This window comes from Punica granatum, chromosome 7 (genome assembly GCF_007655135.1).
Source record: "Punica granatum isolate Tunisia-2019 chromosome 7, ASM765513v2, whole genome shotgun sequence".
NCBI classification, from domain to species: domain Eukaryota; kingdom Viridiplantae; phylum Streptophyta; class Magnoliopsida; order Myrtales; family Lythraceae; genus Punica; species Punica granatum.
Window position 1 is genome coordinate 4,078,969 of NC_045133.1, and position 25,008 is coordinate 4,103,976.

Below are 25,008 nucleotides of genomic sequence, written 5' to 3' on the forward strand. Positions count from 1 at the left end.
TTTTTTTTTTCTCTTATCGTCTCATTTTCCCTTTTATTTTAGCCCTTACGCATCGAGGATGAGATCGAAAGATTGCTGCTACGATTCCGAAAACTAACGAACTATTCGGTAAAACGTATATGTTCTGGCAAATTCCATCATAATTAATTTCTGCAAATAAAAATAAAAATACGTTAACAGAAATCATAATAAAGGTAGAATCCTTTTTGTTTTTATTATACCTTTTCTTTAAATAATGTGGATGAGATGTCTCAATCGAATGAACCGTGGTGGAAGTTACATCCTTCGCATCTCTCAATCGGGCTCAAATTAATATATTTTTCTTTTTGATAACTAGGGCATCCGGGTTTCGTCCGACTAATTTCACAGTCCACGCGAACACGTAGGATTGCCTTGTTAGGCAAGAAACGTTTCTGCAGACGAAAATATTAATGGGAAGTACGATCTACGCATGGGATTACCTTCTTAGGCAAGAAAGGGCCATAGACATACGACACGATAATCGCATTGTACCTGGGTCCAATTTTACTCATATGCCCCCCTGAGATTGTCCTGAGATGAAATCCAAATTGACCATGTAACTGAAATGTCATTGAAAAGTCCGCTGGTTTTCTACTTCTTTAATTGCAATTTGCTTCCCTCTTATCTCTCTCTCTCTCTGTCGTCTCCATCTTATATTATTCGTAACAATTAATGACGGGATTAAGGTTGATGACTCCAATTTATTCAGCTTCCAATTCTATAAAAAAAAATTACCAAAAATATTTATTTATTAATTTGGCATGTACATAAATGGCTTAGACTATGCAATAATTCTGACCCAAGTCGCAGTTGCAGATGATGAAGACAAAGAATGGCCATCTGAGTCCCAAGGAAGGTCTTCTTCTTCTTCTTCTTCTTCTTCTTCTTCCTGTTTCAATGGCGAACCGAGAGATCAGAACCAGAGCACCCCAGAGGAGAAGGGAAGAAGCGGGAGCCGAGACCCGTTACTAAGTCGAAGGTCGAATAAGAATCCAACTGTAACTGATCGACCAACAGAGAGGAGGGTGAGGGGCTTGACTTTCGATGGCGGACTTGACTTCGAAGGGAGCCGATGAGGAGAATTGCAGCGGTAGAAGTGGAGGCATGGCGAGTAGTGAGGTCAAGAAGCAGAGCTCTTCTTCTTTGTGTCTGGAGACGTCCGGGAATGGTGACGGCGTCCGGCTTTATCTGTCGAGGGACCTGAGGATTGGTCTGTTGTTCGCGGGGCTAGCCGTGTCCTGCTTGCTCCTGTACAATTCGACCAATCCCCTCAAGTTCTTCCCGACCTCGTACTACAGCTCTGTTGGCGGCAGCCCCATGGTTAGTTCGATCATTCCCTGATTCTCCTCCTAATCCTCCTTCTTCTTCCTCCTTTTTTTTTCCGGTTTTTCGAGTTTCGTTAGGTGTTCCTCTAATGTTCTGTTTGTTGCTTGCTTCTTTGTTTGAGACCTGCTGGGAATTGGTCGGTCTGCACGTTTTAGGGGATTTGACCGATGTTGTAAAAAAGAATCGGGAATAACTTGAATTATAAGATTTCTAGGGTAATAAGAATCGAGATTGATGGTAAAAATAAAATTATTATTCGGGATTTTTTTTGTTTCTTGTTCCTTCAAAGTTATAATAGACAAATCGCCAAGGTATTTTTTCTTATTTGAAATTAAGGAAAAAACAAAAGAACTTCAATCATATGACTTTTTTCGATAACAAATAATTGAAGAGAAAACCAATCCTTGAAATCAAAAGAGACATATGTTTGAAATGTCAAGAGATTGGATTGGTCTTCATTCTAGAAAACTTTTTAACCTCGCATGTTCAGATAACGCACGTTTAATATATTTTGTTTTCACTTACAAATGTCGGACATCGAGCTTATACTAAATTTCTTGAATGGTGATGTCGTCAACCGTAGGATTTTCATTTCCTCTCTTGGCTAATAAGACCCGTTAGAATTGAAGATTAGGGGAAAAGTTGGATGAAGCTTGTTGAATGTTAAAAAAGGAGAAATTCATCACAACTTCGAAAGTCACGAATTATGAATATGGCAAGAATTCACCTTGAGAATATTGGGGATGGGCCCCACTTATTACTATATATGCATAGTAAAAATTGATTGGAAAAGTAGGAATATCTTATTAGGATTAGGATCATCATCCAATGGACCCTTCGGATGAATGAGACAGAAGAAGTAAAAGAGAAAAAAGAGACACGATAAGAAAAGGAGAAATTTCATTCCAAAATATAGATTTTTTTCCTCTTTCGGTGATATCACCAGGTAATAATTAAGATTTATTTTCATTTAGATATTGATTTGTCATGGTGAAGTACCTAATTCCTGCATCATATATTAAATTTCATCCACTAATAATACAGTTTGTCAATTGTGACATATCTTATGATCAAAATCTATGGTGTTTTAGATTGTGATAAAATCACTAATTGTTTATCATTACATTATCTTTGGCTGAAATTTACTGTTGAATTTTATGATCTCCATCATATTTGTCCAATTTAAAATCTTTGAATTAATTTGAATTATAGGCGTAATTTTTTAGGGTGGGGAAAAGAGGAATTGGGAGAATCAATGTTGCCCCATTTGATGTATTTATTATTAATATTATTATTATAAGCCCACAAGATCCTCTTCGTTCTTTGAGCTCAAGTGTGCCACCAATTGCAACAAAGTGAAAGGGGAAGGCAACTTTTTCTCGATTATAAAAGAAGTTTAAAATTTAATATACTAAAAAAAAATTAAATAACTAATAAAATGATATAGGTAGTCTCATTAGATATGTAACATATAATCTCTAAGTCAACATGTGAGAGCATGCGTCACTGTATTATATTCTCTTTAGATCGATCATACGCCTTTTCCTTTCTTTTCTATTTTATCTTTTTTTCCCTCTTTAAATGCTATTTCGGAAACTTCTCCTTTGAATTGATTGGGAGGAATTGGGTCCCAAGTTGTCCTCCCAAGCCAACTTTTACCAATTTTATTTATCCTCCACTTAATTGGTTGAAGTCCTTTCGAGATTGGAAATACAAGTTTGCGTGGTTGTGATTTCTTAGACGATAAACTTTTATTATTTCGCTTTCTGAGAATGACTTTATTATATTTTAGATATTTCATTGCAATTGCCAATACGATTCAAATCAAAAATTTCAATTCTATTTTATCTGATTGTTACTTCTTCAATTCCCCCTAAGTTCTTTTGTCTTTTCCTTCCAAAGACCTTTTTTTAAAAAACTAATTCCGACAGACAACGAAGTAAACTGCATTTACAAAATTAATGTAATATCGATAATCTTCTTATTAAAAAAAACAGAGAGAGAGGAAAAAAAAAAACCTCTGGTTTGATCATAGAATTAATGAATGATGTTTTGACCCGGCTTTGGAGAGATGCTTCTTCCTCGGATACCACTTTGTTTGACTTCGTAATGTTTAAGGAAATAAAAACAAAAACTTTTAATTTTTTAATTAGTCAGTAATGAAAGAAAATTAATAAAGATTGAATGTCCATGAGGAAAGATCAGAATCATCAGATGTTGCACTAGTTTACATTCATATCTTTTTCTGGCCAATTTTATTTTATTATATGTTCAGAAATCAAAAATTCGTAATGCTCTACACACAAATAGATACTATATTATATTATTATTATTATTATTATTATTATTATTGTTATTATTATTATTTAAGAAAACAATATCATCATTATCATCATCATCACGATTTAAGAGAAAATAATCATGTAATAATAAAGTTCACATGTTAACTAGAAAATGGAAGGAGGGTTTTGGTTTGAAGGAAGTGAAAAATTATTTCTTCTTGTAATTGCAATATTTGTGTTTTATATATTACATTGATTATTTTTTTATTCATTGTTCTTGGGTGAATTTTGGGCATAATTAATTGAGTTGATTTTGTAGAAATGGAGTAGATTTCTTAATTTTTTTATCTCACCAATAAATAATTTTGATTTATCCTAGATTTATAGTGACTTTTTTTTTAATTATGTACCACATGTTATGTTATTTTCCATTAATTTCTGTTCAAATTAGTGTTCATCTCGTTTCTCTTAACTATCATGCGATCGCATTGTATGCGAGAAAATATCTTTTTTGAAATTACATTTTTGTGAAGAATTTTGTCCACGAAATATGAAGGCGTGTGACTCTACTGGATGCAATTTGCATATACATACTCCCTTCTCGACCTAAACATCATATAGGACCGCGACATCCACCTCAATCTATGATATTGATACTCATCTGACCTGCGAGGAAAATCATAAAATTATGACAGTAACACATGAAAATTTCAATTACTTAATTAAATTTGTCTATATTATAGCATCAGTTTGCTTGCAGCTTAGAATATTTATCAAAGGTCGAATCTTCCTATTTTTTTTTATAATTAACTATCGCAATTCTGAGCTGGTGTGAACTGGATAAATTTTCTTTTTTATATTATCATTAAAAAAAAAGAAAAAAAAATTGCCGGACTCTTGTCTGTTCTTGAATTATCCCTTCCATTTTTGGTTCTTCTTTCTTTTTTCTCTTTCTGTCTCGGTCAAACTTTTCAATAAAATCCAATTATTTCAAGATCAGAATAATTGAGTTCATAAAAAAAAATCTAAAATTTATTTCATTTTTTAATTTAACATGGACTTCTTTTACTAATTATTGTGATTTACCAAAGTTCTCTATATTTGACAATAGATATTCATCTATCTCTTGACTAATAAATTTAACCTACTGATTTATCTTATATTGGTTAGGAATTCGATAATTATACGCCTTCGGTCCCTTTTCCTACCGTAGAAGAACCCGACATTTATGTTTTTGAATTTATCAAGTGAATATTATGTATCATCTCATAATAGAACGAGACAGTTAATTTAGAAATAGTATTCCTGAAATTATGTTCAATCGGTCCAGTTTAAAAATAGTATTCCTGAAATCATGTTTAATAGCTGATGATGTTTTTCTTTATCTCGAATCATCCTCGAATATGCCCCTACTTTAAATTGATGGGTTAAGAATTCGATATTTCTAACTTTAAGATTGCGCCGGAAAGTGAAGATCGATCCTGTATATATTATCTCAGGGTAGAAATGTGAGCTTGGATGTAGTCCTGAAATCCGCAGCCATGGAAGATAACAGGACAGTGATCCTGACGACACTGAACGATGCGTGGGCAGAGCCCGGCTCCGTATTCGACCTGTTCCTCGAGAGCTTCCGTGTTGGGAACGGGACGCGCAAGCTCCTTGACCACCTGGTAGTTGTAGCGCTAGACAAGAAGGCATACGACCGCTGCCTGGCAGTGCACCGCCATTGCTTCGCCCTCACCACCAAGGGAATGGACTTCTCCGGCGAGGCCGACTTCATGTCCGCCGACTATTTGGAGATGATGTGGCGACGGATCAACTTCCTCAGGGTTGTGCTCAAGAAGGGCTACAACTTCGTCTTCACGGTAGAACATTCTGTTTTTCATTTCATGACCTTTTTAACTTCTCGTCTTCGGTTCATTCGTGTATTAAACCCGATACTTTTCGACAGGACACGGACATCATGTGGTTCCGGAGTCCATTCCCTCACTTCTACTCGGACACGGACTTCCAGATCGCGTGCGACTACTACTACTTCGACCCTGCTGATAAGAGGAACAGCCCAAACGGCGGATTCACCTATGCACGGTCCAACAACCGCACAGTCAAGTTCTACGAGTTCTGGTACGAGTCAAGGAAGTCCTACCTGGGGAAACACGACCAGGACGTGCTCAACGAGATCAAGTCCCACAAGTTCCTCGACGACATTGGGCTGCAGATGAGGTTCCTGGACACAGCCTACATTGGCGGGTTTTGTCAGCTCTCGAGGGACCTCAACCGCATCTGCACGATGCATGCCAACTGCTGCGTTGGGCTCGACAACAAGATCCAAGACCTGTCGGCCACGCTCGACGACTGGAGGAAGTACTTGGCTTCGGGCTCGGGCGATTGGAGTGTCCCCAAGGCCTGCGTGTAAGTTATCCTAAAGTTTTCCTCGAGTCCACGAGATGTCTCAATTTGGGAGTCAGCATAAATGTTCTATACGAGTTAACGATGTCCAATTTCGCAGAGGATCCCTTGGCAAGCCGCACAAGCCGCATAGGCGTGGTCTTTTTCGGAGACGCTAAGGTTCATCTTCTTCTCTATACCGACGGATCAAACAGATAAGGTAATCAAACAATTGATTATTTAGTTTTAAATTTAGAATATTTATTTATTTTCTCCATGTTTGATCAATGAAGCAATCAATTATATCCTTTCTTACACAACTTAATCTTCAATGTTGCAGGATCCGCGTATTCCCCCAAACTCATCAATGTCGAAAATTCTATCTCGGTTTATACCACAATCCATTGATTGTCTTCATCGACAAACTCTTTTCATTTCTTGAACATTGTCCGGAAGTTATTATCCAAAGCTGTTGGCCTCAAAATTCCAATGCTCTCGACATCGCGCCAAAGGGTGCTGGAATGTTAGATTTTTTTTAAAAAAAACATGAATCCCATCAAAGAGAATACAACAGTAGGGATCTCCTCCTTAATCAGTCACACCAGCAAATCGCGTGCAAAGATTTTTGTCCAGTTATTTCAATGTTTTGTGTATTTATAAATGAGTTATTTCATCGTAAGACAGGATTTGTTGTTGTAACACAAACCCGATGCCAGGAACCTGAACCTTCTTTTTTTCTTTTTGCTGATATAAAAGCAAAACACAGAGTCGAATCGTGTTCTACTTCTGCAGTAAAAGAGTTCTCTTTCCTTAGGACTAATCCGACAAAAGAATGCCATTAGCAGTATCTGCTCTTAACTCCTGCAGCCAAGCTAGAAACCATGAAGGGAATGGTTCACTTCCAACTAGGGAGATGTGATAAATACCTGGTTCTGGATTGTAAAGAATATGCAGGTAAAACGGTCAATTCCCTTACACTTCCAAATCACGATACACGTGCCACTTTTTGTATCTTTGATGTCCAGGCAAAACGGGCCTAAGTCGAGAAGCAGTTGTACAACTTGAACTGCAACACCCTCTGAAACTATCAATGCAGTCTTCACAGCATCTGCATAATTGATGACCAGAAAAAGAAAAAATATGCGTGAAGCAGGAAAAAAACAGAAGGAGCTAGCAAAGAAAATCTTCTAAAACCAGAAAACTAGGAACTACTTGCAAGCTGCCATATGATGACACGTGAAAGCAAGATGGAGAGGAAAGACAGATTTGACTCACAGAAATAGCAGGTTGCAGTCTAGATTCGCACAATTCCGGTGTCTTAACTCGCGGACTGATGAACCACATATATGGCACTTTGCAAATTTATCTTCATCCAAGAGTTGTTCTTGTACATGTGTCTCAGCTATGGCTTCAGGCTTGTAGGCAGAGGGCGGGAGAGCGAGTCGTGAGTCAAACATGAACAGATTTCCCACCCATCCTGTAGGGCCTTCATTTTCAAGGTAATGAGAGACGCCTCCCTTCAAGGTGTACAAATTCTTGAAGCCCTTTTTTCTGCACTACGATCTTACGCAAATCAGAACTGGAACTTCCCAGCGTCTCAACAGTATAAGAGTCTTATATGCAAGTCTTTGCTTTAACTTGTATAGAAACTACAAATGTGGAAATCAATTAATTATGTTTCTCCATGTAAGTGCATTTCATGAATATAACAATGATATCACCGGAAAGTTTTGAAACTTCACATACTCTCTCTGAAGTTCTAACGGAGTCATCCATCATGTGTGCTCCAAGATTATCAAAAGATCAATAACGACTTAATTTTGTAAATTGGGTTGTACGGGAATGACGCAAGAAAGGCAGATTAAGGTGAAGAATTGATTACCTCAGAATGGTAGAATAGACATCGCAGCGAATGCCCCCCGTACAATACATTAGTACTTCTGTTTTCTCCTTGTCAACATCAGCAAGGGGATCTGAATTGCTGACGACCTGGACAATAACCTCAAACAAGGTTAATTTCCTTGGTGACAACCATCCAAAAGGCAATCTCTAAGCACAGGTATTGTTAAGTAGAGTACATAATGCTGCTTTCCATTTTTCATGATGGATGAACGATCAAATATAAGTCCTAGCAGAAGAGGTCCAACCAATCTAGAACATTAAAAAAGCATGCAACAATTTTCCAAAATAAAAGATATCACCCAATTAGTGTACTAATACCTTTGACTGAGAAGAACCAAAAGACGTACTCCTAAAGCAGTCCACCTCAGGACGTTTAGCTCCACGAAAATGACCAATATCCCACTCATACCCTGCTGACAAAGCAATAAAAGTGTGGTCCCAACGAAATCACAAAGCAGCATCTGGGTTTATCTATGAAAAGAGAGAATTAGCAATAGAAGGAAACTTGTATGAGATGAACTGTCTTTTATGCAAACGAGGCTTAGCAGTAGGAGTTGTACTCCTCTACAATTTTCACTTTATTAAATAAGCAGACCCATATTCACGCTCATGTTCTTATATTTGCTGCTTCTTTTAATTCTGTAGTGCGAAGCGTCCGAACATTTCACAGCTAGCTGGAACCTTCAATAATTTGAAGTGCAATTACGATCTAAAGTACACAGCATATGAATCACAGGTCATGCAAATATAGCCATTTTAGTTGCAGAAACCTCAGGAGCATTTTCACAGGATAAAATTACCATTCCTCACGTCTAATACAACACATTCTCCAGTTGATGCATTCACAGTTCTGAGCTTTTTCTTCCATTCAGATGGTGCCAAAGGTGTTGCCCTAATGGAAGGATCAAGCAAAGGCAGAGTTGAAATACCCCCTTCCAACTGAGGCAAAAAAACCAGGATAAAGATAAATTTTGACTTCTCATTTAGATAACTCAAATTGAAAGAGAGTGGACGAACAAAATTATTCTGTCTTCGCGAAGCAAGCTGAAACCGAAGAAATTTACGTTACATAGATTACCTGTACCAAGGGCTTAAACTGCACCTTTAACTTTGGGAATGCATGCCCATTTAGAGCAGGAGAAACCTGAACTAAAATGTCGGAAAATCTGCCGTCTTCTCTTAACCATTCTACATATGAAAGAGCATCCTTTGATGGTCCACTGTACTGCACAATGATGATGCTGATAAGTATAAAAAATAGACTGACACTGCTAGTCTAAGAGTCATGACAATCGGAACAGGTTCAAGCTCTCCATTTTAAGAAATCGTTACCCGTTTCTCAATGTAGATGTGAATAACAAGCTTAAAAGACATTGTCTGTTGAGTAGATATATCTTCTTTGAACCAGGGGAGAAAACAGTACCTGGGCGTTGATTCCTTGCTCGTTGAGATATATCCGACCATGTACATCGAGATCCTGAGAAATGTAGATAACAGAAGAACACGAGAGGGTGAATGAATCCCAATAGTCCAACGATTCTACACATGAATCTATAAGATGCACTGCAACTGTTTTAATGAATCTAACATCTCTTGATTTCGCCAATTAACAAACGACGTCAAGGGGACAATCACGGGTAAACTTTTGGTGGTATCATGCGGGCAGTCTAAACCGGAAAGCGAGTATATTGATCTTCTACAGTCGTGCATTCGTCTCCATGAGCCATAGATAGCAGTGTCCATTGCCTTCCCACAAGCAAATGATTGCTGTCAACGACAATATAGGGAGCATTCATTTATCATTACCTTCAAGAAAGCAAGGTGCTTCGCGACCTCCGACTCCGGGTCCCTTATGGGCACGAAACGATAGAAATTCACAACGACGAACTGTTCATCAGTTTCCTCTGGCGAGCTGCCGCTGTGGTCCGGCGAATAAATTGCCGTGCAGTCGCATCTCCGACGACTCCTCGCTTGCTTCTCAGTCCGTAAAGCCGAAAAACCAATTGCCCCGCAATTACTTGTAGAAGATGAACAGAATATAATCCGCCGATTCTCGCAACGGACGGTAGCTCTGTTACAGTTGCTACTGCTATTCGTACTGCTGCTGGTGGTCGCGAGTGCCCTGCTCGGAAGCAGAGGAAGAGTGGGAGAAAGTGCAGAGGCGGAGAGAATGAGCCTCATTTGAGCTCTCTATCACTTCGACGAAGTCACGGATTGAGGTGATATGAGCCTCATGCTGGCGTTTGAAGGTCCGCCATGGAAGCTCAGCTGAGCAACTGGTGAGTTCACGGGTTCGGTCTCCTCCTCCATCTACCGTTATCGCTTGAAGATTGCGACTTTTGAAGAAATTACATTTCGCTCCCTGAAATATAACATGTATACTAATTCACCCTACATGGGGCTGACATCCAATCAATCAATCAAAATGCATGTAAGCTTGAATAAATAGAACCGCCTTGGACCCCGTTCGTATTGGATATTACACGATTAAGTGACTGAATAATACCCACCGAATATTTATTCATTTAAAGTTTGAGAATAATTATGCATTTGACTCTTAAACCACCGTGTACCATTTGATTATAGCATTTTACGGAGTATCAGTTTGGCATTTTGAATTCATGTTAAGATTCTATTAAGATATTGCAAAATTCTCTGCTTGCAAAGAAGACTAGAGTTGAGGGGCAAAAGAAATTAAAATCTAGGGCACGGGTCATAAACTTCACGGCGCATTCTGTTGCCATTCAGAAAATTGCATGGTGCCAAGGCTATAAACTTTAGAGAGCAAAATGGTTGGAGCACAAAACTTCAGGACTTATTACTAATTTCCAACACTTTCAGTTTCGGCGTATTTAGCAAAAGCATTTATCTCAGGGGAAATAATTTGCGTCTCTTTATCATTTCTCAATTAATTAAATTAGGTAAAATAAACAAAAATCACCACCTGATAAGATTACGCCACGTGTCATTCAGGTCCCCATCACCGTCCGATCGCGAACCTCACCCTGCTGCTCGACTCTCGCGGACAGCTTATAGAGTGAGCAAAGGGTTCTCCTCACGAAGCGCCGTCTGAGGGCAACCTCTCTCTCTCTCTCTCTCTCTTCCTTATCTTCTCCGAAGTCCCTCGCCTTTCCTCGGAAACCCTAGACGTCAGCAAAGGTAATTGAAGATTTTGCACCGATGTCGATCTGATTTCGCTTTGCGTTTATTGCTTATTTCACGCCGTTAATCGCTCTGTCAGCCATTTTCGGGCTGGTTGGAGCTCGCTAGGGTTTAAGGTCCATTTGGAATTAATGTTTGCGTATAGCTGTTGTCTTGTCCCTGAGCTCAAAGGCGGAGCTTTTATATCTTTTGGCATCTGAAATTGGGGGTTAGGGTTATGCATCCGTCTGATAGTTGTCATTTCTGTTAAATAAGCTGAGGAAAGTTGTTTTTCATTCTTTGAGGTGATGAGGACTGATAGAAATCATAAAGATGGAATTATGATATGCTTTTGCATGTCCATTTTGATTTCAGTTGTTCCTCAGCTGTCTTTGGTGATGCATTCTACTGATTTTCTTGGTCTGTGTTGCAGATGAATAGGGAGAAACTTATGAAGATGGCGGGCTCGGTCCGCACTGGAGGAAAGGGTACCATGAGAAGGTGTGGAAAATTGTTCTAATCATGAAATAGTTATCAAAGAGTAATCTTGGAAGCACGTTGTGATTCGTTCAAATTAAAATTGTGGTTCTCTGCATTGGTTATTTGTACCATAATGCTTTTACCTTGTCGTCGTGTACTAGCTGTGTCTTGTCCTGAATCAGTATGTACTAAAGGAAATCCTGTATGTACTAGCTGTGGAAGGAATATATTTCAGTTATCCTCATATGATTGAGATCCGTTCAAATTAAAATTGTGGCTCTCTGCATTGGTTATTTGTACCATAATGCTTTTACCTTGTCGTTGTGTACTAGCTGTGTCTTGTCCTGAATCAGTATGTACTAAAGGAAATCCTGTATGTACTAGCTGTGGACGGAATATATGTCAGTTATCCTCATATGATTGAGATCCGTTCAAATTAAAATTGTGGTTCTCTGCATTGGTTATTTGTACCATAATGCTTTTACCTTGTCGTCGTGTACTAGCTGTGTCTTGTCCTGAATCAGTATGTACTAAAGGAAATCCTGTATGTACTAGCTGTGGAAGGAATATATGTCAGTTATCCTCATATGATTGAGATCCGTTCAAATTAAAATTGTGACTCTCTGCATTGGTTATTTGTACCATAATGCTTTTACCTTGTGGTCATGTACTAGCCGTGTCTTGTCCTGAATCTGTATGTCCTAAAGGAAATACTGTATGTAATAGCTGTGGAAGGAATATAAGTCAGTTATCTTCATATGATTGAGATCTGACCTTGTTGTTTAAATGCAAAAATTGTGAAAGTTGTATTTTTTTCATCACATTTTCAGCATTCTGAGAAGAAATTTCTTTCGTTGATTGCCTTATTCTGCATGGTATAAATTCTGTTGCTGCTCAATTGCATGTATGCTGATTACTTTCTTGATTGCACTCGACATGAAATTTAGCCTTTAGAACTCTGTTATCCTTTTCCCGGGCCTGAATGATTGGGATCCTGTAAGTCAAAATGGTTCATTTGCTTCAGAAAGATATACTGACTCTCATAATCCTAGTCATAAATTCTTCTGTAGAAGGGTCCCTGCTTTTTCCCTGTTCTGTTGTGTTGAAGTCTCTGTAGCTTGTTTGTTTGGTTGACTTATCTTTTCCCGGGCAATGGATCTACCCTTTCAGAACTAGGAGTTTGTCGCCTGCTAAATTTCATGTTCTTTTGCCCATCTTCTTCCTAGTTCTCTTTTATTTCTTCACGGTAGATTTTCTATGTAATTCATGTTTTTGTGTGCCTTCCATATGCAGAAAGAAGAAGGCCGTCCATAAGACTACCACCACAGATGACAAGAGGCTTCAAAGCACCCTCAAGAGGATTGGAGTTAATGCTATTCCTGCCATTGAGGAAGTCAACATTTTCAAGGATGATGTTGTCATCCAATTTACAAACCCCAAAGGTTAACTCAAGTTTACGGAATATAATATAATTATGGATAAGGCCAATCATCTATTCATTGAAACTAACTTGTATACTTTGTTCTGTCTATCAGTTCAAGCATCAATTGCAGCAAATACATGGGTTGTCAGTGGGACTCCTCAAACCAAGAGTACGGACCTCACATTTTCTTCTATGAAATCATAATTTGCGTGATTTTTTTACCTTGAATTTTTCCTGTGAAATTTGGTGCATTTGTTCTGAGGTTATTTTCTCTCTTCTCCAGAATTGCAAGATATTCTCCCGGGGATCCTAAACCAATTGGGGCCTGATAACTTGGACAACCTGAGGAAGCTAGCAGAGCAGTTCCAGAAGCAGGGTAATGCAGGCGAAGGAGCTGCTGCTGCCGGCCCAGAGGAGGATGATGATGAGGTCCCTGAACTCGTTGCAGGGGAGACCTTTGAGGCTGCTGCAGAAGAGGGTCATGCCGCCGCTTCTTGAATGCCACACGGTTTCTTCGGCAGACTCCCATATATAATGTGCTTTTGGAGTTTTTCCTTGTACTCTTCACTCGTCTCTCCGCCTCTATTTTCACATCTCGATTATGCGTTCAACTGAAGCTCCATATATGATGCAGAGTGACATGCTGAGTAGCTTATTGGAAGTTTTAGATCCAGACAAACTCTTTTACATAATTCATCATATGGGTGTTTTTGCAACAGAGCCCTCCTTGTACCCTTCAAGACCTTTGATAGTCGAATTTTTCTTCAAGTCCTAACATTTGCTCGGCAGTTCTTTCACGGCTGAAGCCTCTCGACAAATACTATTTAGAAATCGTTGACAGTGCAGGTTTTTGGTGGGATTGTTAGCTATGCTGGGCCTCCGATGCTGTGAACTTGTGCACGAAAGAAATAAGTAACCAACTGTGAAATACAATTCTCGCACCTATGAAATGGTAGAGAAGAAAAACGTAATAAATGGTTTGCGTAATCGCCATTGGTAATCTCAGAAGTAATGTTTGATGGCCTGGCATTTCACGCTGGATGTCTCATGAATTAGATAGTGTGCACCTGAGTTAACAGCACAGGTAAAATGAAGTTTCGAAAGATAAACTCAGCGCATACAGTCGTGATATTGTAGCACGTATTTGTTCACACGGCGACTCATACGCGAATTAACGGATTCCCTGTTGTCGCACTTGGGACTCATACACGATAACGGATTCCCTATTGTCGCACTTGGGAAGAGCGGAAATGCCAGCTCGTGAGGATGGCATGTCCACTGCATCGAACTCGTTCGTTCGTATAGCTGATGGCTTTACTGCAACCGAATTTTTCTTTTCCTTTACTTTTTATCGATGGATGGATGCCTCGTGCGGCATTTTATTCTATTCGATTCCATCGTGGAACTGAAGTTGCAGACAGCTCATTCCTTCGCCCCTTCAGATTATTTATTTATATACATATATATATTTATATATATATATAGACACACATATAATATATATATACACACACACACACCCCAACAAAATCCAAACGTTCATCTACTAAACTGCGATCCCATCTCTCCCCATTTAGATTAGGTCAGCAAGCCAAACCTCAATACCCTATGGCTTTATATTATTATCCTTTTTTAAAAAAAAATAAAAAAATTTGAGTGAAATAGAAGAATATAATTTTGAAATTTTGTAAATTTAGTAATGGTGTATTAATTTTTGGTAGTGGTGCCGGTCATGAGATGAGTGGGGCTTGACGTGGCCATGGAATCCCCCTTTGCAGTATCAACTCCCATACTCCAACTTGGGCTTCATCGGTCAGACCCCCATGTGGGTCCCATTCTCATATGTTCGGGGTCCATCCCCGGCTCACCACATCCTCGTGGTATCGGCAATGTACTGAACCCATCACGTTACACAGAGCATGTAAACTATAGTCCTTACTATGAACTAGTATCTCAGCAAGTCGGTACTTCTATTGTCCGTGCTGAAATCGAGTCATGGTTGATCCTTGCCGGTTCTTGACAGGTAAACAGCCAGAGCACGAGGCTGAACCAGAATTGAGCTGATGCTGGACAAGAAAATGGAACACGGTAAGACCAGTCCTTCTAGTTCTGGTTTCAGTTAGAAAAACCGAACCGAACCGAACCGAACCTAGCCATGTGATGCCTAATCTGAGACTATATATATGCATATGGACCTTGGTCTGGAAGCCACTACCCTGCACTGATCGAGTGGCTTCTAACTCTGAAGCTCAGACATTGCCATATAGCTCGACAGTACTAGGTGGTAACATGGTGATGACATTCGTGTTCAGCTTACTTCTTCTGCTTGTGGGCCCAGCGATCTGTGGCGGGACCTTCAGTGACCTCTTTCAACCTTACTGGGCACCTCAGAACGTTGCTGTTGATGATGATGCAGACCAGACGAAGCTCTCCCTCGACGCCTCTTCCGGTACGAACCTCCTCATTCCATCCGGACCTCTTGTATCACCCGACTGATCTCGACACATTTGATGTCAAAGTCAGTGTTACTGACCCCGGTTGGAATCAGCATCATACATGACATGAGACAGACCCTTCAAACTTACCTAACACCCATATGAGAGCCGTTTTCACGTTTTTATGTGGCATCGAGTCGATATTGCAGGTTGCGGGTTCGAGTCGAAGAAGAAGTACTTGTTTGGGCTGGCAAGCATGCAGATCAAACTGGTGGAAGGTGACTCGGCCGGGACGGTGACAGCATTCTATGTGTGCCCCCGGTTTTCTTGTGCATTAATGCGTAAAATGCTACCCGTTCCCAAGTTTGAAAACTTTACATGCGTTCGGCCGTCAATACTATTGGGTTTAACAGTAAAAGACAAATTATAAAGAAAAACTATTCATAATAAAAAAATCTCACTATTGTTTAAGCCAATAATTCTTTTTGAAAGAATCGTCCGTCATCTTTTAATCTTGTCATTCTACGTTTTCTAAAAAGTTGTCGATGGTGAATGCAGATGTCATCAGACGGGCCTAACCACGACGAGCTCGATTTCGAGTTTCTCGGGAACGTGTCAGGAGAGCCATACCTCGTTCAGACGAATGTCTATGTCAATGGGACCGGGAACAGAGAGCAGAGGCACACACTTTGGTTTGATCCCACGCAGGATTTCCATACCTACTCCTTGTTCTGGAACCGCCGCTGTGTCTTGTAATTAAGTTGCTAATTACTCCGACGCGTAATCTTTTCTTCGTTCGACATACGAATGGATTCGGTGTATGATATTCCGATCGTGACGGGAAAATTTTATGTACTTTGGCACTTTCATAAGGTTTCTTGTGGACGGAATCCCAATCCGAGCGTTTGTGAGCAAAGAGGTGAGCGGGATACCGTACCCGAGATCTCAGCCGATGGGAGTCCGAGCGTCGGTTTGGAACGCGGACGACTGGGCCACACAGGGCGGGAGGGTCAAGACAGATTGGAGTCATGCCCCGTTTGTTTCCACGTTCAGGTCATTATGATGTCTTTGCCGTTTGATTAGGCATTCTTATTCCTTCATATTCAGAAGGATATCCATACCATTTCTTACTAATATCTTACTTATCTTCGATATCACGGTTCAGGTCGTTCCAGATTGATGCTTGTGACCTACTTGAGGACGGCAGCGGCACCGAAGTCGTGACGCGGTGCACCGAGTCAGGGCAGTTCTGGTGGGACAAGCCAGAGTTTGATGGGCTGGACCGGCACAGGAACCGTCAGCTCAGGAGGGTTCAGAGGAAGCACCTTGTGTACGACTATTGCCGGGACAAACTCCGGTTCTCCGATCAGCTGCCCAGGGAATGCGTTGCGTAGCTCAGCTAGCTCTTAAGCTTGGTGCATAAAAATTGAGAATCAACACGATTTGTTGTACTCTCCCATGCCTATGATTTCCAGATTTCGGTTATTTCACTCCCTAAATCTCCAATTCTTCGCGTAATGATTGTGGGCTTGGCCCATAATGAACGATATGGTAGTAGACAATGATGGGCCCTTGTCAGCCCAAGGCCGATCATCAAATGGGCTTAGAGGTTAATCCCGGTAGGTCTGCCCTTTGCAATCCGTAACAGCGACAAAAGAGACCGAGCGACAAATACTCCGTTTGGTTTCGTAATCGAATTTTAAGATTTTAACTCTAACTTTAACTATGTTCACTACATAACAAAAATCAATTCTTCAAAGTAAAAGGGTGGGCCCCATACATAAACCCACATACAACTCCATTATACTCAATTTAATTTTTAATACTAAATTCTCTGAATTATTCATTATTTTTTTACATTTTTTCTCATAATTCAACAATACAATCATTACAATCTAATTAAAATCAAAACTCAATTCAACTCAACTCTAAAACCAAACACACCATTACCTTTTCAATTTTGTTATGTCCATGCGACATGATATGATTACTGTGAGAAATATGTTCGGGAAGCCGAACCCGATCATCGGCACCATAGCCGGACGAACCAAACCTTGTCCATACCTATCAAGACCCTGTCACATCTATTTACGATATCGCGGTGAAGGGCTCAAAAGCATTCAGCCCAGAAACTAATCAGGCCCGGAAAGCATTTCGCCGTCGAAGAAGAATGGTCATATGGGCCTAAATGGGCCTGAGAGCAGAAATGGTAAAAGTAAAGGTAGGCCATGAATTTGCTCTATTCAGCATATCCGGCCCAATTATCAAATTCTAATTCTAACTCTTCACTTTCATTTCACGCCAATCTCATGCGGGTATAATTCACTAAACGGGATCACAAAGGTCTCGGTACGAAGTAAGCCAACATCCATAGGAACGTCGATCTTGTGTTCCCGGTTTTAGTTGGCCCTCTCCCTCTATCAATCTAACTCCTTAAAACAATCCAGTAAACATTAAATAAATATACAGTACCTTGATGACACCATAGAATTTCCCTTGTACATATTGACGAGTGTGAATCTCATTTATACTATAATTACCAAGAGTTGTGATTATCCCGATTTCAAGAGCTCCATTCAAGATTCTCTAGGGGGCGGTGCAAACTTCATATCGAATTTTACATGGCACCAATCACTAACATTAGAGTCATGGATGAATAGGCAATCTATAAGGGGCAAACTTGTATAATGAAGGATGTTTGGGGTGCAAATTGATTAAGTGCGAACTTTAGGGTACTATATATATACATATACGCATGAAATTAAATTTCGGGTGAAAGAAAAGCGTGTAAAAATAAAATAAAATAATTAATTAATTAACGGAAAATGCTGCAGAGCCTTTCAGGAAAGAGCGGCAATGGAGGGAGCTGTGGCCTCTGCTGCCACTATCCATCGCTCTCCGGCCCTTCACTCGCTCTTCTCCGGCGCATCTCTCTCACCTCCGCCGAGAAGACGCCGCTGCTTCAGTCCCGGCGCCACCGTCACTGGCAGCCTGAGCTCCGAGCTCAAGGAGATCAGGGTCTGCACCAACCGCACTTGCCGCAAACAAGGCTCCCTCCAGACCCTCGAGACTCTCTCCGGCCTCGCCCCGGCGGACGTCACAGTGAAGACATGCGGCTGCCTCGGCCGCTGCGGCTCGGGCCCCAACCTCGCCCTTCTGCCGGAAGGCGTCATCGTTAGCCACATCGGGACCGCTGCTCGCGCCTCTCGGATCCTCTGCGACACCGATGACCTGCTGTTAAGGAGCCTAGAGGCCCTCGCGCTGAAGAAGAGAGCCGATAGTGAGCTCGACCGCCGAAATTTCTCCGATGCCGAGGCCTTGCTCACGCAGGTATTTGCTCTCGCCGATTGAAGATGCATTCAGTATAAATCTTCACTGCAAGTCTTATCTGCTTCAATTTTGGACTAATCACTGCATGTTTATGTAAAAAATTCGATGAAATTTTCAATTTTGGACTAATCGCTCATTCCGGCGTCGGCTTGGCCAACATAATGCGAGCTTCTGAGTAATAATGTCTATAATTCTCCGAAGCTAATTGAGCTCGATCGATTTTCCTAACCGTTGAGCTGTCTGTGAGAACCGATCAGGGTTCGTGCTGTGTAATCGAAGCTATGTTACGAAGATAATCATCAGTTGGTAGAATGTGATTGACAATGGAGTTGTTTCTACCATCTGCAGGCGATAAATTCGAAACCAGTTGGTGGTATCCATGTTATGTACAAAGACAGGTCGGTGAAGCTGCGTGCCGAATGTTTCTTTTCTGGTCGATTTCTTGACAGCGTCTGTAGAGTCTTCCATGTGCTGCTCTGCATTTATGGCATGTACTTATTTCATATTAACTCATTTTCGTGCCATATTTTCTCGCGCAGATCAGTTGCAAGGCTGGGAATGACCGACTACGACGGTGCTCTTGAAGATGCTAGAGAAGCTACAAATTTAGCTCCTAACTACACCGAGGTCAGCCAAGTTGACCCCATTTTAACTCGACCTCTGCATTTCAAGGCGTTTTGCCTTGTTAGGATCTGTTTTTAGGTACAATATCCCTTCCGTTTCGACAGGGCTATATTTGTGAGGGTGATGCTTTCCTGGCGATGGAACAATTTGACAAAGCAGAGAAGTCATATTCCATTTGTCTAGAGATAGATCCTACCATACGCCGAACTATATCGTTCAAGGTATCTTCTGATTCCGGTAAATACAATATTGGCAAAGCATTCATAACATTAACTACTGTAATGAAAGAGTGAGGATATCAGTTTGTTTCAATGCATTCATCGTCTACTATTTAAGGCTTGCTGTTGAATGTATGCCGCATTGCCTTGTGATCCTTACTCTTAACAGGCTAGAACCGAGAAGCTCCGGGAGAAACTAACTGCTGCAAATTTGGCATAAGCATTTGGACTAGATGGACAGGCTTGTGCAGGTTATCCTCAAAGCTCCTACTTAAATCCGGTTCGTCTTACATGAAAGGCAAACCCTTGTACTAGATCATGGAGAAGTCAGTCAAGGGAGTTTCGGACTTTGCCTTGCTTCAGTGGCTTCGCGAAGATGAATAACATTATCGAAGTGCTCAAATAATTGAGTTGTATATAGTTTATGTACCCGATCTTAGGTCCATATGATCAGCTTGTGCCACAAATGGTCAATCCATACAAAATGTAGCAACTGGATGCTTACTATATAGAGATCATCCTGCCGATGAGATGACGGTAAGTTCACAGAGTGTACGTTTAGTATCTATAGTAGAACACTAACATGACCCGTTTTCGTAATGGAATAGTAATATGGTAGATACTAACACAAAGCCATTTCGTCATTGAGTGGAAATGGTTCTATCACTACTACTACTGTCTTTCCTATAGTTTTACCTTTAGCTTTAATTACCGTAGATACAAATACAATCATGAGCTATATATATTGCTTCGTGACTTCGCTATCTCAGTATCACTTCTAGTATCACGTTCATTACTGTAGTGGTTAATCTCATAGCGCGTTACTGACCACAAGTTGGGCTAATACCACACTTGAAGATGTCCATATTCTTGACCTTTGCCCACCATTTCACCACCTTTTTCTTCTTCCCAGCACCAGCCTTCTTGTACTCGATGGACTTTCTTATTGCAGCCCTCTCCCTCTTCAGCTTCCACTTTTCGAACTCAAAACACCCAAGAGGGCTTCTCTCTCTGTGTCTCGTATCCCATTCGAACTGCATCCCTTTCCTAACAATCTCGTCAAAATACTCCTTGTTCTTCTCCTCCAAACCGAAGATACGACCCTGAAGTTCATCAATCTTACTGCTGAGCTCACCCACACACCCCTCCTCCCTTATCTTCCACACACACCTCGCAAGCTCTTCAGCCCTAGTCTTCATCAGCTCTGACTCAGTCGCTAGCACCCGGTTCTCCTCCACAAGCGCCGCCACTTGGTATCCCAAGGCTGAGTTCTGACTCAGTAGTATCATCCTCTCCGATTCCAGGACCTCGAGCAGGTTCTCCTGGAGCTCCATCTTCCGAGACGATTCCCCCCTTCGGCACTCCATCATGTTCACCTCATGGAGCAGCAGATCGTGCTCGACATTCTTCATCACAAGCTCGGCAATCAGCATATCCACACTCATCTTGATGGAGCCCGGAGTTGATGGCGGCTTCTGGTAAGAGAGGGTGCTCTCAGCCTCGGAATCAATTTCACCATCATCTTGGTCGGAAAGACCTCCGAAGGACAGCTGAGAAGGAGATTGCTTCACCCGGTTTCTTTTTCGCTTTACTAGGCCTCGGAGATAGCGGTCGGAGAGGGAGAGGTAGGCATTGTAAAGGTCCTGAAGAAGGGATAGAAGCTGAGGCCGCTTCCTGTAGTATGATTCAGCTCGCTGAGCGAACGTGTCCTCGGGGCTGTCTTCTTCAGAATTGATAGCCTCTATTGCCTTCATCCTCTCATCCAAATCTGAACGAAATCCACGGAAATTGAAAAAGCTTAAAATGTTAATGAATTTATTAATATTTTATTATTTAAATATATACCGGGTAGGTGCTGGATTGGATTTGGGACAGAGATCAGAGATGTCACTGTGACGGATATGAACAAAAAATCAATTGTAGACTGCAGCAAGTCATCAGATTCCTTACATTCAAAGATGGCAAATTTCAAATTTCGAAACTGGGATGGCTTTGTGTACAAAGGTAAAGACCAAAAGAGCTATGGCGCCTCATGCTACCAAAAGAAACCTCACAGCCATGGCCTTTTCATGGAGATATTCTCCGCCCAGGAAAGTGACCTCCCTGGATTTTGCTTGGCACCCGAAAAGTTTCAGTTTGAAAATGGCAGGGAAAGTTCTTTGTTAACTCGAAACAATTCAAATCAAAGCAGGAACTGGTTGGCTCATCTTTTATTTGAATGGTGATTTTGAGCTCAAAAAAAGGGCATATATCATATATATGTTATATAATGGTGAACGGTCAAGGAAACGGAAGAGTACTGTAGCGTGTGAGGAGACTGTACCGGCAATGGTCGACAGAAGCCAAGAAGGCCTGGTAATGGTGGTGGTGGTGGCAGGTGCAGAGCTGCTTTTTGACTCGGCAGTTGGTGGGGTAGAAGAAGATTGGCACGAGCTCTTCTTCTCCATGCTCATCCCCGTGTCGTATGTGCAGGGCCTCACCCTAATAAATCAACAGAACAGAACAAACCCATATATATAAGTCCATGAAGATACAAAAGGTCGTCATGATTCATGAGAGCATCGTGGAAATTGCAGGGCAAAGTTCCCATGGAATCTAATCATGCAGTTTGTTCAGAGTTTCCTAATCCATTGATGAAACTTTTATGAGGGAGGCTTCATCAGAAGATAGTACGATGACACATTTATGAAAGCCTCTGATCAGCAGCTGGCAGAAGAAAACAACAGAGAGAGAGAGCATCGAAGCACGGGAAAACAGACATTGCGTATGTATGAGCAGCGGTGTCGCAAATCTCGATGAATCACATCACGCTCTCAACATACATGGCCAACAGAACAAATCATTCCAAGTAAATACGTTCTGCTTCGTTCCCCTCTCTCTCACCAACTGATAAGGGAACTTCAATGGCGAACCAACAGGGTGACGCTAACACCATGATCGCGATTGCTGCTAAGATTAGCTGAAAACCCCCTCTTCTCGTGACAATTTTCGTCGATCGTTCTCAAAATTACGAAGGACAAGCTAACTGTACGATCGAATAAAAGGAGTTCTAACATGTAGTCCGAACGACGAGCATGGCCTACGTAGTTGAACAGCGTTTAAGGCGCTTCCTTCCGTGAGCAAAGCGCGGCAATGACAGAGCAACGACTACTGCTCCACGAAGATGAGGTAAGCTACGGAGATTGCAGAACCAGCAGAGTTGAGTGGTGATGGAGAAGAAGACGGAGGAGTAACTCACCGAGAGCTCTGTTGCGGTTGCCGATGAACCGATACTGCCAACGCCATTGATGAAGCTCACATGCAAACAACGAGAACCGACCAAAGTAGAAGTGGCAGCAGAGAGCGAGAGGGATGGCTAGAGAGTAAAAGTGAGAGGAAGAAGGTAATGTGTGTGTGTGTGTGTATATATATATATATATATGTATGTATGTGTGTGTGGATCTGATGATAGAGAGAGAAAGGGGAGGAGAGAGGAGAGATGGGCGGAAAATCCGTGAGGAAGATCGACACGACGGCGATAGGACGAGTCGGGACTCGGGAGAGGCCGGGGGGAAGCGACGTCTTGTATCTATCTTGTCGCTTTTTCTTCCGTACATATTTATATTCGGGTGATTTTGATTTTTTTTTTGGGGACAGCTGGTGATTTTGATTTGAAAAATTGAAATCCTTCACTGAAAAAGAACAAAGAAGAACAAAATTTGAAGATAATATATAAATAAAGAAAGAAAGTATAAAAATATATATATATTTAAAGGTGAAATTCTTTATTTGAAGGTGAAAATTCAACAATGGCCCGAAGCAACTATTACTCCGAGCCTGATGGACGATGAATCGGCTTTGCGTGATCGGGGATTCGCCAAGTTGCTTCAATAGCCAATAGAAGCTAATGGATCGCCAGTGTAATCGACTTGTGTAGCAAGGTATATATTTGATGCTACAAAATAATAATTGTATTTTTTTAATAAATATTACAAAATACTAATTGCAATCCATATACTAGAGAGCCAAAAAAATACATTTAATTATTCGATAAAAAAAGTAAATATAAATTATTGCATTTTTTTTACAAGAGAGGTTAAGTAATAAATTCTTATCCTTATAAGATATCAATACATGTGTGATGATTAATTACTTTTTAGAATTAAATATAATTACTTTATAATATGTCTTGTAGATTTTTAACATTAAGTTATATGTAGAATACAATGTGTAATAAAATAAATTTCCTAATATATCACGGACACGGGTAGTGTCACAACGAGCATCAAATATGAGATATTTTGGTCTTCAAACAAAGGTGTATATCACTGTATAACACTTTATTTATTAAATAAATATTCTCTTGATAATTGTGTATTTAGATAGATATATAAAACTATATATGAGCTAAATATAAGAATTATGGTTTCCCAATAACAAAAAAGTTAGAATTATGGGCCCTACATAAGCTGGACTAAGATTACTTCGAGCATGGATATTTTGATATTTATAAATAAAAATTATATATCATTATTCTATTTTTTGAAATTATTGCTATACTTTTTCAATAATAAGAGCTCTAATGATAGTCTAAATCAACAAAAAAAAATATTGCTATTCTAATTCAACCAAAAAAAATTGAAACAATGACCGTCTCATAAGAGCTCTCACGATCTTTATGTCAACTAGTCAGCGTATAAATTGCATTTCCTGAACGTGTGGACTACATGAACTTGTCGATCCTTCTCCAAGAGTAGAGGAATTGAACGAACAAGACCTTGGATGCTAGGATTGCACCTGCAATATGAATAGGCCACGGATAAATGCCGCACTAAATCTGAATCAAGCTCTGACCGCGAGCCCATGCCAATTTTAAGCCAGTTTTATTTATATTATACCTCTTCTCTAACTTGAAAATTTTACATTCTTATATCATGCATTTTTGGTGAATTTATGGTCTCATAAATAACCTCACCAGCCTTATCCAAAGCCTTTCGAGTAATCTAAAGTCCATTGATTGAGGTTTTTTTTTTATTAAAAAGCGGCTCATAATATAAGGGAAAATTCCTGAACATTTCATAATTTGAAAACAAGTATCACAGTACATCATATTTCGAAAAATTAACATGGTGCATCACGAAAATTTTGAAAATTTTTACCGTGCATCATTTTCGTCAACTGATGGACAGAAAGCTGGCGTCCATCTGTTAACGGAAATGATGCACGGTGAAAATTTTCAAAATTTTCGTGATGCACCACGTTAATTTTTCGAAATATAATGCATTGTGATATTTGTTTTCAAATTGTGATGCGCGGTGTCATTTTTCCTATAATAAAAGAGAAATACTAATAGCTAATAAAGAAGTACGAATAGTCTCATTAGATATTAAACATGCAACCTCTTGATCGTCGGGTATGAATGTGATTCACTGTGTAACATCCTATTTTCCGTTGTTTGA

The 25,008-nt window shown here is 40.3% G+C and overlaps 6 protein-coding genes across 12 annotated transcripts; 4 read left to right on the top strand and 2 right to left on the bottom strand.

The window, feature by feature from the left end:
- The first annotated feature begins 589 nt into the window (after positions 1-589).
- LOC116214012 (uncharacterized protein At4g15970-like) lies at positions 590-6,653 on the top strand. 3 transcript variants are annotated; one of them, XM_031549222.1, is made up of 6 exons: positions 590-707; positions 838-1,341; positions 5,129-5,494; positions 5,581-6,041; positions 6,139-6,237; positions 6,358-6,653. In XM_031549222.1, exons 2-5 carry the CDS (start codon positions 1,066-1,068, stop codon positions 6,194-6,196), a joined length of 1,161 nt encoding a protein of 386 aa, XP_031405082.1. In that variant the 5' UTR covers positions 590-707; positions 838-1,065; the 3' UTR covers positions 6,197-6,237; positions 6,358-6,653. The 3 variants fall into 3 exon arrangements, with proteins under 3 accessions (XP_031405082.1, XP_031405083.1, XP_031405081.1); XM_031549223.1 differs by having other exon boundaries at positions 693-707; positions 832-1,341; XM_031549221.1 differs by lacking the exon at positions 590-707 and having other exon boundaries at positions 729-1,341.
- A 169-nt stretch (positions 6,654-6,822) lies between these two features.
- On the bottom strand, positions 6,823-10,215 carry LOC116214011 (rhodanese-like domain-containing protein 8, chloroplastic). Of its 3 annotated transcripts, none has more exons than XR_004158217.1 (8): positions 9,726-10,215; positions 9,343-9,396; positions 8,998-9,144; positions 8,720-8,858; positions 8,238-8,332; positions 7,900-8,006; positions 7,293-7,573; positions 6,823-7,125 (listed from the first exon to the last, which is right to left on the bottom strand). XR_004158217.1 is itself a non-coding variant. In XM_031549220.1 (8 exons), exons 1-8 carry the CDS (start codon positions 10,098-10,100, stop codon positions 6,990-6,992), a joined length of 1,326 nt encoding a protein of 441 aa, XP_031405080.1. In that variant the 5' UTR covers positions 10,101-10,211; the 3' UTR covers positions 6,823-6,989. The 3 variants fall into 3 exon arrangements, 2 of the variants coding, with proteins under 2 accessions (XP_031405080.1, XP_031405079.1); XM_031549220.1 differs by having other exon boundaries at positions 7,293-7,568; positions 8,238-8,329; positions 9,726-10,211; XM_031549219.1 differs by having other exon boundaries at positions 7,293-7,568; positions 9,726-10,211.
- Positions 10,216-10,922: 707 nt separating this feature from the next.
- On the top strand, positions 10,923-13,740 carry LOC116215397 (basic transcription factor 3). The gene is made up of 5 exons (XM_031551098.1): positions 10,923-11,078; positions 11,494-11,561; positions 12,834-12,982; positions 13,076-13,132; positions 13,247-13,740. Exons 2-5 carry the CDS (start codon positions 11,494-11,496, stop codon positions 13,459-13,461), a joined length of 489 nt encoding a protein of 162 aa, XP_031406958.1. The 5' UTR covers positions 10,923-11,078; the 3' UTR covers positions 13,462-13,740.
- An 880-nt stretch (positions 13,741-14,620) lies between these two features.
- On the top strand, positions 14,621-16,888 carry LOC116213114 (xyloglucan endotransglucosylase/hydrolase protein 9-like). Of its 2 annotated transcripts, XM_031547933.1 has the most exons (6): positions 14,621-15,051; positions 15,302-15,412; positions 15,608-15,708; positions 15,957-16,150; positions 16,272-16,451; positions 16,564-16,888. In XM_031547933.1, exons 1-6 carry the CDS (start codon positions 15,027-15,029, stop codon positions 16,790-16,792), a joined length of 840 nt encoding a protein of 279 aa, XP_031403793.1. In that variant the 5' UTR covers positions 14,621-15,026; the 3' UTR covers positions 16,793-16,888. The 2 variants fall into 2 exon arrangements, with proteins under 2 accessions (XP_031403793.1, XP_031403792.1); XM_031547932.1 differs by lacking the exon at positions 14,621-15,051 and having other exon boundaries at positions 15,143-15,412.
- A 1,319-nt stretch (positions 16,889-18,207) lies between these two features.
- Positions 18,208-20,123, top strand: LOC116215235. The gene is made up of 5 exons (XM_031550871.1): positions 18,208-18,728; positions 19,077-19,126; positions 19,268-19,355; positions 19,457-19,573; positions 19,740-20,123. The coding sequence occupies exons 1-5, from the start codon at positions 18,255-18,257 to the stop codon at positions 19,788-19,790; spliced, it is 780 nt and encodes a 259-aa protein (XP_031406731.1). The 5' UTR covers positions 18,208-18,254; the 3' UTR covers positions 19,791-20,123.
- LOC116215234 (kinase-interacting family protein) lies at positions 20,058-23,125 on the bottom strand. Of its 2 annotated transcripts, none has more exons than XM_031550868.1 (3): positions 22,809-23,125; positions 21,894-22,051; positions 20,058-21,338 (listed from the first exon to the last, which is right to left on the bottom strand). In XM_031550868.1, the coding sequence occupies exons 1-3, from the start codon at positions 22,853-22,855 to the stop codon at positions 20,392-20,394; spliced, it is 1,152 nt and encodes a 383-aa protein (XP_031406728.1). In that variant the 5' UTR covers positions 22,856-23,125; the 3' UTR covers positions 20,058-20,391. The 2 variants fall into 2 exon arrangements, with proteins under 2 accessions (XP_031406728.1, XP_031406730.1); XM_031550870.1 differs by lacking the exon at positions 22,809-23,125 and adding an exon at positions 22,625-22,789.
- Positions 23,126-25,008: the final 1,883 nt, after the last annotated feature.